Source organism: Vicia villosa, linkage group LG6 (genome assembly GCF_029867415.1).
Source record: "Vicia villosa cultivar HV-30 ecotype Madison, WI linkage group LG6, Vvil1.0, whole genome shotgun sequence".
Classification (NCBI taxonomy): Eukaryota; Viridiplantae; Streptophyta; class Magnoliopsida; order Fabales; family Fabaceae; genus Vicia; species Vicia villosa.
In genome coordinates, this window is record NC_081185.1 from 156,880,625 (window position 1) to 156,893,953 (window position 13,329).

At 27.5% G+C, this 13,329-nt stretch overlaps 2 protein-coding genes and 1 long non-coding RNA gene across 3 annotated transcripts; 2 read left to right on the top strand and 1 right to left on the bottom strand.

Moving 5' to 3' along the window:
• The first annotated feature begins 3,947 nt into the window (after positions 1 to 3,947).
• LOC131610721 (protein CURVATURE THYLAKOID 1A, chloroplastic) lies at positions 3,948 to 6,187 on the top strand. Its single transcript, XM_058882745.1, has 5 exons — positions 3,948 to 4,185; positions 5,002 to 5,102; positions 5,300 to 5,407; positions 5,534 to 5,605; positions 5,918 to 6,187. Exons 1-5 carry the CDS (start codon positions 4,029 to 4,031, stop codon positions 5,981 to 5,983), a joined length of 504 nt encoding a protein of 167 aa, XP_058738728.1. The 5' UTR covers positions 3,948 to 4,028; the 3' UTR covers positions 5,984 to 6,187.
• Positions 6,188 to 6,332: 145 nt separating this feature from the next.
• Positions 6,333 to 8,380, bottom strand: LOC131610720 (GDSL esterase/lipase At4g01130-like). The gene is made up of 5 exons (XM_058882744.1): positions 8,047 to 8,380; positions 7,680 to 7,889; positions 7,422 to 7,576; positions 7,005 to 7,275; positions 6,333 to 6,732 (listed from the first exon to the last, which is right to left on the bottom strand). The coding sequence occupies exons 1-5, from the start codon at positions 8,276 to 8,278 to the stop codon at positions 6,464 to 6,466; spliced, it is 1,137 nt and encodes a 378-aa protein (XP_058738727.1). The 5' UTR covers positions 8,279 to 8,380; the 3' UTR covers positions 6,333 to 6,463.
• Positions 8,381 to 9,172: 792 nt separating this feature from the next.
• On the top strand, positions 9,173 to 10,788 carry LOC131610722 (uncharacterized). Its single transcript, XR_009286602.1, has 4 exons — positions 9,173 to 9,410; positions 9,677 to 9,722; positions 9,960 to 9,998; positions 10,140 to 10,788. It is a non-coding gene; the product is annotated as an uncharacterized LOC131610722 (long non-coding RNA).
• The last annotated feature ends 2,541 nt before the right edge of the window (positions 10,789 to 13,329 follow it).

The following is a 13,329-nucleotide window of genomic DNA, read 5'->3' on the forward strand; positions in this document are numbered from 1 at the left end:
AATCGTAGTCAAACTCTCCCGTGAAATCTTATCCTTCTTTTGAAATTTTACGTGAGAAAATTGGGATTCAAACTCTCCCGTGAAATCTTATCCTTCCTTTTGAAATTTTACGTGAGAAAATTGCAATCTCCATTTTAAACTCTCCCGTGAAATTCATGTATTCAATTAAATATATTAAAAGTTTTTTTAAAGAATTAAATATGAGGATGTACACTACTTATATATAATATTTTTATACATAGTAAATAAATATATAATAGTTGATATCTTGGCCTTTTGTTTTAAATATAAAAAATAAATAAATTTGTGTCTTTCATAAAAAAAATTGTTTATTCATCAATCATAATTTTCTCATGTTTTTTTAATAAAAACAAATATATGTATCAACTTTTAGAATAAATGTTAACATCTTATCATAAATAAATGCTAACATTTTTTCATGTCAATTTTATTTTTATTTGTATATGTAATAATAATGTATATCATTTTTTATCAGGTATATGATATTTTTATTTAAAAAATTTATAAAAGAAATCATACTTAATTGATCGAAACAATTTTTTATAGAAGCAAATTATTGTTGCCTATAAAATTATAATGTAATGGAATAAAAACAACAAAAATATTTAATTCAAATTGCAAATCCAATAGCAAAAATAAAATATTTATCAAATAAAAATTAAGTTATAATTTTCTTCATAATCTTGTATTATTAGAAGATAAATTATTATTTTTAGACAAACACTTTCCATTTTTAAAGGTTGAAATATATATTGAGACTAATTTACAATAAAATTGAGACTAAATAGGCGAATATTTATTGTATTGGTAATGATTGTGTTTTGGAACCTATTAATTAGGAATTATTATTATATATTAAATATAAATTTAAATTTTAGATGATCCACTCACTATAGAATCTCCATTTTAAATTTCTTCCCTTTGATTTTGATTTTTTTAAAATATATTTCATTAATAATAATAATAATATTAATTGAATGATGGACATACGATATTCACATTCTCATACATGAACATACAATTAAAAATAGTTAATAAATCTACTATAAAATATATAAAGAATAACAATTTTGTGTTTCATAGAAAAATGGTCAATATCAACTCTTTCTTTGTATTCGATATATTTAATGGAATGAATATAAATTAGAATTAATTTCATCAATTTTTTTATGGATATTAAAGGAATGAATATAAATTAGAATTAATCTCAACTATTTTCAAGTTATATGCATTTAATTTTTAATTTTTAATTCTATACAAAATCTTTTTTGTATGTTTATTTAAAACTATTTTATACTGATTCCTCCCTTTAAATTTGAATTATGTCAAGGTATTGTATATTTGCAAATGTTAAAAAAGACAATTAATTATTACTCACCTAAAACTACATATTCTCAATGACATTTTCTTTAAACTCTCTAAATAAAAATGATGTTTAATTATTACTACCTACAACTAAAATCTACCTCTATTGGTCCTTTAGTTTTTCATCATGAATATTTATACAACAATCTATATATGTTAACTTATCTAACGGATTCAGCTTAACTATTATATTATGATAAATTTAAAATTCAATGTATTTTGACTCTTATCTCACTTTATTAAAATCATACATGTATAATATAAATCGTAAAATATAATATTAAAATATTTTGATAAAATACAATTTTAATAATATTAATTATATTTTAATAGTGTTTGTAATGGAACTTAATATATTATTTTTTTAAAAGAATATCACAAATAAATCAAATTGATAGATGGTTAAAGAAATATTACTACATCCCATTAATAGAATAATTATTTTACAGGGACTCATTTCCCATTATCCCATATCCACCCATTATATATTTTTATTATAATTAATATTAAGGTTAGAAAAATATTACTACAATCCTTTCATAAAATCTACGTTTAGAAATTGTAACTACGTTTAAGGGTAATGAAAAAATCCCTTAAAATAATAGAATAATTATACTCAATTATGTAATAAAAAACATCAATGTTGCAATACAATTAAACATATTTAAACCTCTTTATTTATCTTCAATTATATATTCCATCTCATTTATATCAGGTTAGTTAAAATATTAAATATCATTTAATTGATTTAATAATTATTTTATTAGAGTAATTGGAATTTTTATTGAAAGATGTTGGTGTTTAACTTGTAGTAATGAAATATTAATAATCATATTCATAATCACATCATAGAAATCAAAAATAGCCTTCAACTTGCAAAAGATTTAAAAAGCCATCTGCATTAATTCGTATAGGCTCCACCACTATTAACATCCACCACTATTAACAGGCCATTGAAAATCGGCATAATAATGTGAATCTGTGTTGGCTATGCATAGAATCATATATCTGTATTAATTCCTATAGGCTGGAATAATGATGGATAACTTGTAATAAGAACGATCACGCTTTCCTTGCAAAGCAGATTGACATGCACTACAGCAATCACAATGATTCAGAAACATAAAACATCTGTAACATAAAACTGCATATTAGTGTGACTGTATTATTCAAAATTTTGATACCGCAAAACATCTGGTACCACAATAGTAATTATAAATTTTAATAATAGAAAAAATAATAGAGAAGTGGAATATTTTGTGGTGATATCAGATATATTACTGGATCCAAACTCAGCTCACAAAGACTTGAGTAAATTCAACACAACAACAAAATCAAACAAACAAATAAAAGTAAATATGTGAGAAAAAAAGATAACAAAATTCTCACGGTAACAACATCAATCACCAACTTACCAAACAAAATATTTAAGGTATCCAGATATCTATAGGTGAAATCAACAATTTTAAATTTAATGGGAATTAAGTATATTTTCAAAATCAAACACCTTAATTTTAAAATTATCAACATTTGAGTACAACACTGATTTTTCTGTCAACATTTAACAAAAATCAAATTCCTCCAAATTTCTCAGCATAAAGACTTCATTTTCCTTATATTTAAGTCTAAACAAAACAGTAAAAAAAAATCATTTTTCTCTCATTAATTCGTTAAAAATATTTTTTTGATAAAAATATATTAAAAAGACTTATCAATTCAAAAAAGTAGAAAGTAAAATCTGATCGATGAAAAGCAAAAAAAAATTAAAGAAATTACCTTTGGAGGTTTCGAAAGCATTGTTGGTTTGGGAGGAGAAAATGAAAGATTAGGGTTTCAGAAGGTTTGAATAGTTGGGGATTATGTTGTGGGTTTTAATAAGAAATCTTAAAGCAATCAAAATTAAATGAAGAAATTGGAAAGAGTTTGCCATATTTTTGATAAAGGATGAATTTACGGTTCTCATGCTGAATGATGATGCTTTTTAATGGATCAGTCACAATTTAAGAAAAAAATAAGAATGGGAAACAAAATTGAATCGGTTTTGAAGATGACAGTGGAAGAGGGAAAGACGAAAATAACTTTGAGAGGAAGTGAAGATGATTTAATATAGGAGATGAATAGGAGAAGAAGAATGAGAAACGTTTGATATGTTTCCAATGTCTTTTCAGAGTAAAAACAGTGTATTTTCCAATGCTTGAGAAACTAAAAGCGTGTGATGATGGAATATAGCGTGTTCCAATAAAAGGATTTCAAATCATTAGGGCTGCTGCAATTTAATTATGTTTAGATGTGTAATTACTCTCAGGGGTATTCAAAACCATCTTTAATTGATTGTGATTAGGGTAATTAAGGGAATTTGGTGGTAATTGATTTTTATATATTAAAATAGATTAACAACAAAATTGACCCCAAACAAAAAGGTTTAAAAATGAAATTTGAAAAAGAGCTGCAATCTGGATTATGAAGATAGATAATGGACCAATAAAAAGGTGAGATTGATCCACGTGTGAACCACTGAAAATCTGTGTTCGAAAACACATTACAGTGTGGATAACAAGCAAGTTTCTTCTCAAAATTCAATCTCAACAAGAAACAAGAGAGAGAAAGGATAAGAGAAGAAAAAACGAGTGAGAGAGATAATAATGGCAATGGCAGCAAGCACAAGCACAGTGTTAGTTCCTCCTCTTCCTCGCCTACTGACTACCACCACTCGCTGCTCTGCTTTGCCTTATCTCCCTCCTCCTCGCCTCTCCACCACCACCACTCCTTCTTCTTCCCCTTTCCTTAAACAATTTTCAGGTATTCTTTCTCTCTCAATTTCATTGTAGTGTAACTCTTAACAGGTGCTTCAATTCAATCATCAATTGATTTCTTAAAATTGATTTTAGTTATAAGTGACTTAAATGTTAAGTGGTTTAGATTCGTATATGTATGTATAAGAAAATTGAACAATAAATTTGAGTGTAGAGAATTGAAATTATGTTTGGAGTTAAAAGCTACAAACCGAAGTTAGAATCGATAATGGAGAGAGAATCAATTCTACTAAAATACAACCTCTAGAATCAATTTTGATATCTATAAAATTGGAACCAATGTTAACATGTTTGATTAAAACAAAGTATTATATATGTGTAGTTTAAGATGAATCCCTATACTTGAGAATGGAAGTTCAAGTTCTACCTTTTTTTTTCCTACTTTTAGTGTAGGTTTGGTTTGGTTTTACAGTAAGAGCACTTAGAGTTGATTATGGATGTATAGAAATGATTTTGGCATGTTTGGTTGGTTGCTCTTGAGGAGGATTAATTATGCTTTTTAGAATTTATTCTACTTGAAGCTAGAATTTGTAGCTTTTGAGTTTAAATGTGATTTTTAATGCTGAAATTTACTCTTCAATTCACTTTTGTAAGAATTTATTCAAACATAAATCACTTTACATTCAACACACTTTTAACCTGAATCAATTTTACAAAATCAATTCACTTAAAATCAATTTTTTTGGCCGCATAATCAAACACACACTTAATGTTCACTTCAAACCGGTAGTTCCTATGATTCTATTTTGTTTTATCTATTTCTTTTTATTTCTAAGTTATTTTCTTGTTTCCTCCAATTTAGAGTCGCGGAAGTTTTCTCTACATCAGACTAGAGCTTCTTCTTCTGATGATACATCTACTTCTCTCGATACCAATGAGTTGTTTACCGATTTGAAGGAGAAGGCAAGAAGCTTATATAATTTGTCGATTTCCATAATTTTGCTTCATGTTGAGTTTATTTTCTGTCAGAACCATTGACACATTGGAGTCATGTTGATATTGGATACACCTTTAATTGAAGTGTTGGTGCTAACCCTAATGTCTTATACAGTTTTACTAACAAAGTAGAAATTATATCTTCCTGCATTTTTCATTATCAGTGGGATGGTCTTGAAAACAAGTCCACAGTGCTTCTGTATGGTGGTGGTGGTTTAGTTGCTGTTTGGTTATCTTCAATTCTTGTAGGTGCCATCAACTCAGTCCCCTTGGTAAGCCATATCACTCTTGCTTGATTAAATTCTCTTCTTTTCCATCAATGCAATGCTTCAATTTTATGCTCTTTAAGGCAATTTTAGTTTGAACCAATATGAAACAGCTTCTTAATTATTTTTCAGCTTCCAAAGATTATGGAGTTGGTAGGACTAGGGTACACTGGATGGTTTGTCTACCGGTACCTTCTGTTTAAGGTATGCCAAATGCATATGCATTCATCAATATGCTAATGCTTCATAAATTTACACAACTGTAGTGGTGTTTTCTGAAAAATGAGAAATTGAAAAAATTCCAAAGTGGCATAAATTTGTACGTGTCTTTCTGAGGTTCCAAACATAAATTTCTCACATATTATGACAGACCATATAAGAATGTCTATGTGTACTTTCTTGCATTGAATATACTCTTTCTGCAATCAGAATCTGATTCGTTGTTCTATTTATAATCGCGAGTGTCTTAGACAGTATATTTCTCATATATGATGATATAACTGTTTTTCTCTACAGTCTAGCAGAAAGGAACTAGCTACGGATATTGAGGCACTGAAAAAGAAAATTGCCGGAACTGAGTAGAACTGCATTAGTAGCAAGTCAAGTTGATGTTCCTTGCTCATCATTTGTTTGTTTTGCTGTATGTCTTGTTATATGAGAGTCTGTATTTCTTGATATAGAATAGAATTGCTCAATCTCTATCAGTATCAACCTTGTATTAATCCATTTCATTGTTGAAAATAATGCAGCAAATCTTATATATATGTTTATGATTCTGAATGAAAACCATTCTTCTTTTTACTTGTGAAATGCTGGTGTGTAGGGTAATTCCAAATTATTTTTCATTACCATTACCTTTTTCAAAATTAAATTATTGATATTTACAAACAAGACACAATCTTAATATCATATCTTAAACTTAATAATTAATGATTTGTAATGATAGTATCACTCAGTTTTTTTGGCAAAACACATGCAAACATCAATAGCTAGTTAGACGAACTTCAATTTGTTATTAATTAACAAAACTAAAGAGATAAGAAACAATGTTGTTGAAATGGATCAACCTATTGGTTGAAGATCACAATGTTGTTGAAATGGAAAGGGAGGATCAGAATATGATCCATTAAGTATAGCATGTGTTATAAGCTTGTTTGCAGCTTCTGTGGTATGTATACCATCCCAACTCACATAATTGTAAGGGTCATCACATGCTGTTGCTGTCACTTTTTTCCCATCTATCTCTTTAGTATTTCCACAATATACTTTAGGGTTGAAGTTGTACTCACCTCCTCCATAGCCACAACATGCTTTTGTACCATACTCAAGCCCTGTTTCAAATAACAAAAAAAAAAAACGTAAATGTCACGTCCTAACACAGACATCAGATATGTCTTGCCAACAACATAATCAACAGCCTAATCAACCTGAGAAATAACATAAATGAATATAATCACGGGTGTTGGTGCCTGACACCAGACACGCTTTCAATCAGAAGTGTTTAGGTAACATATGTTTATCATGAAAAATTATAAAAGATAAGGGACTAAGTTAAAAGAAAAGAAAATTTTGGAAAACCAAGTTAAGAGATGAGTGTTTGAACCATGAGAAGAAGGATGTTGGAAGAGCTCCAATAGAACAGTGTAGGTATCTACATAAATGACAGAAGCATCTGATAAACTTTCTCTGGTTTGTTTCAGCGACTCTTTCAACATGTTATTATAGTTCACTACAGCATTGTTGTAAGAAACCATGCATCCAAATTCATCAAGGTCTGTGCTATTATGAGGAAGCTCTACCAAAAATGAAGGGTAGCAGCCTATTGGTGCAAGATTAAGCACCATAAATGTTCTACCCCCAAGGTCATACAGCTCCTACAAATTTCAGTAAGCAAAACTTCATGTTAATAATCATTTGTTGTTACAGAATCAATTTTTGTCACCGCATATCAGAAGAACACAACACATGCTATGTTTGTGTCGTGTCTCGTGACTAACTAATAGACATAAGTTTTTCTTACTTTAATGGTTCCAGCAATTTGTGACACAACTTGAGGGAGAAACTCTTCCACTCCACCAGTTCCGATGTCTGCTAACTTTGAAGTGAAATCATTTTGGCCAATATAGAATGTGTATAGAGATTTTCCAAAGATATCCGCGGAAGGAAGTTTCGCATCTGAACAACAACCAAAAACACCAGTGCATTACTATAATATCATATGCAATTTTTTCACATCACTTAAAAAGTATTGGTGACATTTATACTATCCTTTTTGAACCTTTTTGATCTGCTTCTTTAACTTTGGTGACAAATTCCTTCATTTGGTTGAACTGAATAGCAAGGAAGAAAGGGCTAATTCCGGAGACAAACAAAGAAGTATTAGGAAGAAGCACAGTGGATGCCAATGTAGCATAGTTTGCTCCATGTTGAAAATCAGATCCTATTGATTGTAGATATGGACTCAAAAATGGAATTCCAATAGCCTGAGCTGCAAAATCAAAAATAGAAAAATGTTTGCCATCTCCATGAGAGAAAAAAGAAACAAAGAAGAACCAGAAGCTAGAATATCTCTATGAATCATGGCTTCATGTCCATAATCAAAAGGAATGATATAATATGAAAATAAACATTTTGATTAATATTACCTAAGAAATCAATGATGAGTCTGCCATCTGAAGCCCTACCAACTGGCTTCTTGAAATAAGTCATTCCAAAGGGAGGAGCTTCAGCAGGAAAAGCGGCAAAAAATCCACCAGTATCTGAATTTGAATCCCCAAAGTTAAAGATTGCTTTGAATTCACATTCACCATTACTCAAACCAACCAACAAAGTCAAAATGAACAATAGCATCATATTCTTCAATGTCTTTGAACTCATTTTTTGAAGTTAAAATCACTGAAACAATGAGAATTTGTTAATAATTGAGCACATGACAAATAGTGCAGGTACTGTTTTAGACAAAACACTCTTTTTGTTTGAGATAAGGTTGTAAGAATTGTTCGGTTTATTATGTGTCATTTATATTATATATATTAAAGTTGAATATTGAAAGTAATTGTTGGATATGTTGCATTTAATATTAGAATTGGTAAGCCATGATTTAGCTATCATTTGCAGTTAATGTATAAGAATCGTTATCTTTCTTAATTATTAATTACTATAAAGGGCCGTTAATTAGTTTCAGTTTGTTTTCAAGAAAAGATTTTTATACTATTATGTATTTTACTTAAAAATATATTTAATTTAAAATAAATAAATTTAAATAAATTTTTTATAATATACTATTTTAGGTATTTGCTTATTAAGTAAAAATATATTTAAGGTATTTTATAAATTTAAAAATGGGATTAAATAACTTTTTACAAAAATCTTTTTTAAGATTATGTAATTTACTAATTTTGACTATTTCTCTTAATATTTAATAATGAATATTTATAGTATGAATGTTAAAGTTAATCTTTTAATTTATAAAAAAATGAATTTGAAATAACATCAACTATTTTTGAAAATAAAATCATAAAATTACTTTTAAAAGTAAAACTAAAAATCATTTTTTAAGAAAATTTATGACCTTTGGCTCATAATTATCATTTTATTATTCTGTATCAAAAAATCTACAATATAAGAAAATGAATTGATCTGGAAAAGACCAATTTGCCCTGCTGGTTTCACAAGCTTCCACGTGGCGTTCTATTTTTCCAACACATCCTTCCATTGCTTTTTGGAACTCAACTTAACAATCTAATATTCATTGTTTTGCTTTTTCCAAACTTTTACTTTTCTTTCTCACTCACCCACTACTTCCTTCTTCCTCCTTCCACTTCTTCCTCCTTCTTCCTCTTTCTTCTGTTTCCTTTTTTTTAAAATCAAATAGAAACAAGCGATAATCCCCGACATCGGATCTGATTTTTTTGTATTATTTTGTGCAGCAACAACATTTATAAATGACTCTAGATTGTGGTTCTTTACACCAAAGCGGTTGTGGTTGAAGGCCCCCAGTCTCAAGAAGGTATTTTACTTCTTTTAGTTTTAAAATCTTGCATTTTCAAAATTTTTTTTTTATGTTTAGGGTTGAGTTAATACTTTTTGATTTTATGTGTTTAGATGAATAGTCATTTTAAAACTAATTTTTAAACATATATTTTCTTTGTGGTATGATAAATAGTGTTTGGCTTAATGTTTTTTCTTTGGTTAACAAAATTGTTTACATGTTTTTCCATAATTTTAGACATGTTTTTGTTAACTAACACTCTTGATTTGCCTTTTCCTTTCTAGATCCATAATAATAATGGAAATCAGAATTATTTTCAACCAGCATAAGGTTAGTATGCTTTTCTTCAACAAAAAGGATTTTGGTTTGAATTATTTTTCTGGTTTTCGTTGTATGTTTTAGTGTTAATTCTATGATAAATATGTGATTTTTACTGATTGTTGCTGTTATGGTGTTTACTAATTTGTGAATATTTCATTCTTTATGTGAAAAATATTAATGATGTTTTCATATATGTGATACCAAAGAAGATCCATTTGGTTTTTAACTTCACTCTTTTTTTTCCAGGTTCTTTAGGTTTGATCTATGGGTTTCTAAGTTCTTTAGGTAATTTACATTACTTTCAGTTTTTGTATTACAATTATAACTTAGGTGTTGTTTCATGTACAAACATACAGTAAGTAAAACTCACAATTTTTGAATAATTTTTTAAAGAAGTTTTTATTATTGGGTTATGTGAAAATATAGGCTTGGGAAGGACAAATTTATGCCTTCTGAATGGGAAGGACAAACTCGTCACATTGTTGATATTTTGAGAGATTTTCCAATGCCTACTGCAGGAAGTTATGGGTTATTTTTGACATCTGAAACAAATTTTTAACAACTTTTGAACATAGCTGTAATAGGTACTACAAGTAGTCAAAATCAAGAAACAGATAAAGTTAACTATCTTAGGGAGGGATGACTTTTGGTTACTTTCAATGAATTGAGTTGTTTTCTGTGATGTTCTATTTCCAAAATAAAGTGAAATATATAAATACATTTATTTGATCATTTCTAAAGTTATTGCTTTCTATATATATTGGATTGAATGTATTAATTTTTCTTTGATTTCACTTAATTTTTTTTATTTCTTTAATAAATAAGAAATATAATAAAATATAATTTATTATTATTAAAAGTGAAAAATATAAAAATTAAAATAGACAAGTTGTAGTACAAAGATGTGTCCCAGTATACTGCAGCTCACACTAGCAAGGTATTGTCACATATGACTATTTTCTAAACCATTACTATTCATATAGACTCATCTAACTAATTTTTTTGAAAGACATTATCAGGGTTCATTTGAACCATTGAAACACTTACTACATTACAACAAATCTAAAAATGATTTAACTTAGTTAGAAGTATAATGTTTGAATTTTTAAAGTAAAAGTTATTTAACTATTATATTTAATTATTAATAATTTAATAAATTTATTTCATGTTTTATGAAAATATACATTAATATCTAATTTGATAATTATAGATTCAAAATCAATTTTGATCTATCATATAAATAAATAGGATATCTGAAAAGTTATGCATTTGATTTTTAATTTAAATGAATACTAAATATTATTTTTATTTTTATTTTTTTAATGAACATTAATTAATTATTCACTTTATAATATCATGTTTTTAATATATTTAATTTAATGTATTGAAAGTTGTATTTAAAATCAACCTTTTATACAACACCAACCTTTGTATTTTTTACTCTAACTAAAATTCTTTATGTTGCTTTTAGTATAAAGACTATGACTGATTTCACAATTCTGTCACATCTAATTATACTAGGTGATATTATGACCACTGACATACCTTTAGCCATACACTTTCCAATATTTGAAAGATATAGAAAGTTGGTCCAACCCTTCCAACTTGCATCAAAATATAATATTTTATTATTATTAAAAGTGAAAAATATAAAAATTAAAATAGACAAGTTGTAGTGCAAAGACGTGTCCCAGTATACTGCAGCTCACACTAGCAAGGTATTGTCACATATGACTATTTTCTAAACCATTACTATTCATATAGACCCATCTAACTAATTTTTTCGAAAGACATTATCAGGGTTCATTTGAACCATTGAAACACTTAGTACATTACAACAGATCTAAAAAATGATTTAACTTAGTTAGAAGTATAATGTTTGAATTTTTAAAGTAAAAGTTATTTAACTATTATATTAATTATTAATAATTTAATAAATTTATTTGATGTTTTATGAAAATATACATTAATATCTAATTTGATAATTATAGATTCAAAATCAATTTTGATCTATCATATAAACAAATAGGATATCTGAAAAGTTATGTATTTGATTTTTAATTTAAATGAATACAAATTTTTTAAATATTATTTTTATTTATATTTTTTTAATGAACATTAGTTAATTATTCACTTTATAATATCATGTTTTTAATATATTTAATTTAATGTATTGAAAGTTGTATTTAAAATCAGCCTTTTATACAACACCAACCTTTGTATTTCTTACTCTAACTAAAATTCTTTATGTTGCTTTTAGTATAAAGACTATGACTGATTTCACAATTCTGTCACATCTAATTATACTGGGTGATATTATGACCACTGACATATCTTTAGCCATAACACATATACAATTTATATTAGTTCATGAAAAATTAATTTAAAAAAAAACTGAATAATAAATGAAAATATAAATTAAAAATAAATTAAAGATAAACAAAATTATAATTAATAGTATTAAAATTTAAATTTATGTTACTATTATTTTCTTCCATTTATACCATAAAATTGTTGTTACAATATTAATAACTTTTATTATTCTTTATGACATTAATTATCTTTTTTAATAAAATTCACTATTTATAATTTAATTACATTAAGTTCTTCCTTTTCAACAAAAAATTAAAGTCATATTTATAAAATAATAATATTCTTATGCTAAACTCTAAAATTGATACTTATTTAAATATTTTATTTATAAAAAAAATAATTAAAAAGAAATAGAGAAAATATATATTTCAATAACAAAAATTTATATAAAATAACATATTTTTTCAATATTTCAATATTTACTATATAATATATTGACTTTTGTTAAATAAAATTAGTTCGCTTGATGTTTCAATTTTTTATTTATTATACTTACTTAAACCATGTTTAATTTCAATGTATATCATATTTTTTAGAATAAATTTAAAATTAAATTAAACTAATAGCCGTACCAAAAATATATTTCATCTTAATATTTATCTTAATTTTTGTCAAATGGGTCTAATAAAAATAAATACACTAATTATATAATAGGAAGTAATGAATATTGTTCTGGACTGGGCCGAGCAGGCCCAGCTCTTCTTTCTAGCCGAGCAGGCCCAGTACGTTTGGGCCCATTTCCTTGATTACCGCTACGAATCAGTCAAGCCTGAAGACCACGTGTCACGCTTCAACGAAGGATTCGGCCAACCTCCTCCGAATCCTACGCCACGCTCATCCAGGACGTGGGTCACCTGCTGACTCAGCCCTAGCAGAGGGTGTTCTGGCAGTTTCCTAGCACGTGGGCCTCCAACTGGTTTTGACCCAATTATGAAACCTTGGCCCAGCGCTGGGGGCTATAAATACCCTCTTTCACTAGAGGGTCAGGTATCTATTCTTCACTTCTTAAACCCTCTCTCTCTGATAGCTGCTGACTTTAGCATCGGAGAACCTTGCAGGTACCCCCATCCTGTTCATCAAGTCAGTTCCGAGCAGCCAGCGAAGATTCTTCTGATCAGGTACGATCAAATATTATACACCAATTAAAGATAAACATCAAACACAATTAATTATAATAAGTTAATACATAATTTTACATAATACATGATTTTCCATCTTCAATAGAATTATTATTTTTGTAATT

Bases quoted from the DNA above. Each gene is read 5' to 3' on its own strand.
- LOC131610721 (XM_058882745.1), top strand. From the start codon at position 4,029: ATGGCAATGGCAGCAAGCACAAGCACAGTGTTAGTTCCTCCTCTTCCT. The intron at 5,103-5,299 runs GCAAGAAGCTTA...TTTCATTATCAG, and splicing joins TTACCGATTTGAAGGAGAAG to TGGGATGGTCTTGAAAACAA. The intron at 5,408-5,533 runs GTAAGCCATATC...ATTATTTTTCAG, and splicing joins CCATCAACTCAGTCCCCTTG to CTTCCAAAGATTATGGAGTT.
- LOC131610720 (XM_058882744.1), bottom strand. From the start codon at position 8,278: ATGAGTTCAAAGACATTGAAGAATATGATGCTATTGTTCATTTTGACT. The intron at 7,890-8,046 runs GTAATATTAATC...TTGATTTTGCAG, and splicing joins ACTCATCATTGATTTCTTAG to CTCAGGCTATTGGAATTCCA. The intron at 7,577-7,679 runs GTTCAAAAAGGA...GTTGTTGTTCAG, and splicing joins TAAAGAAGCAGATCAAAAAG to ATGCGAAACTTCCTTCCGCG.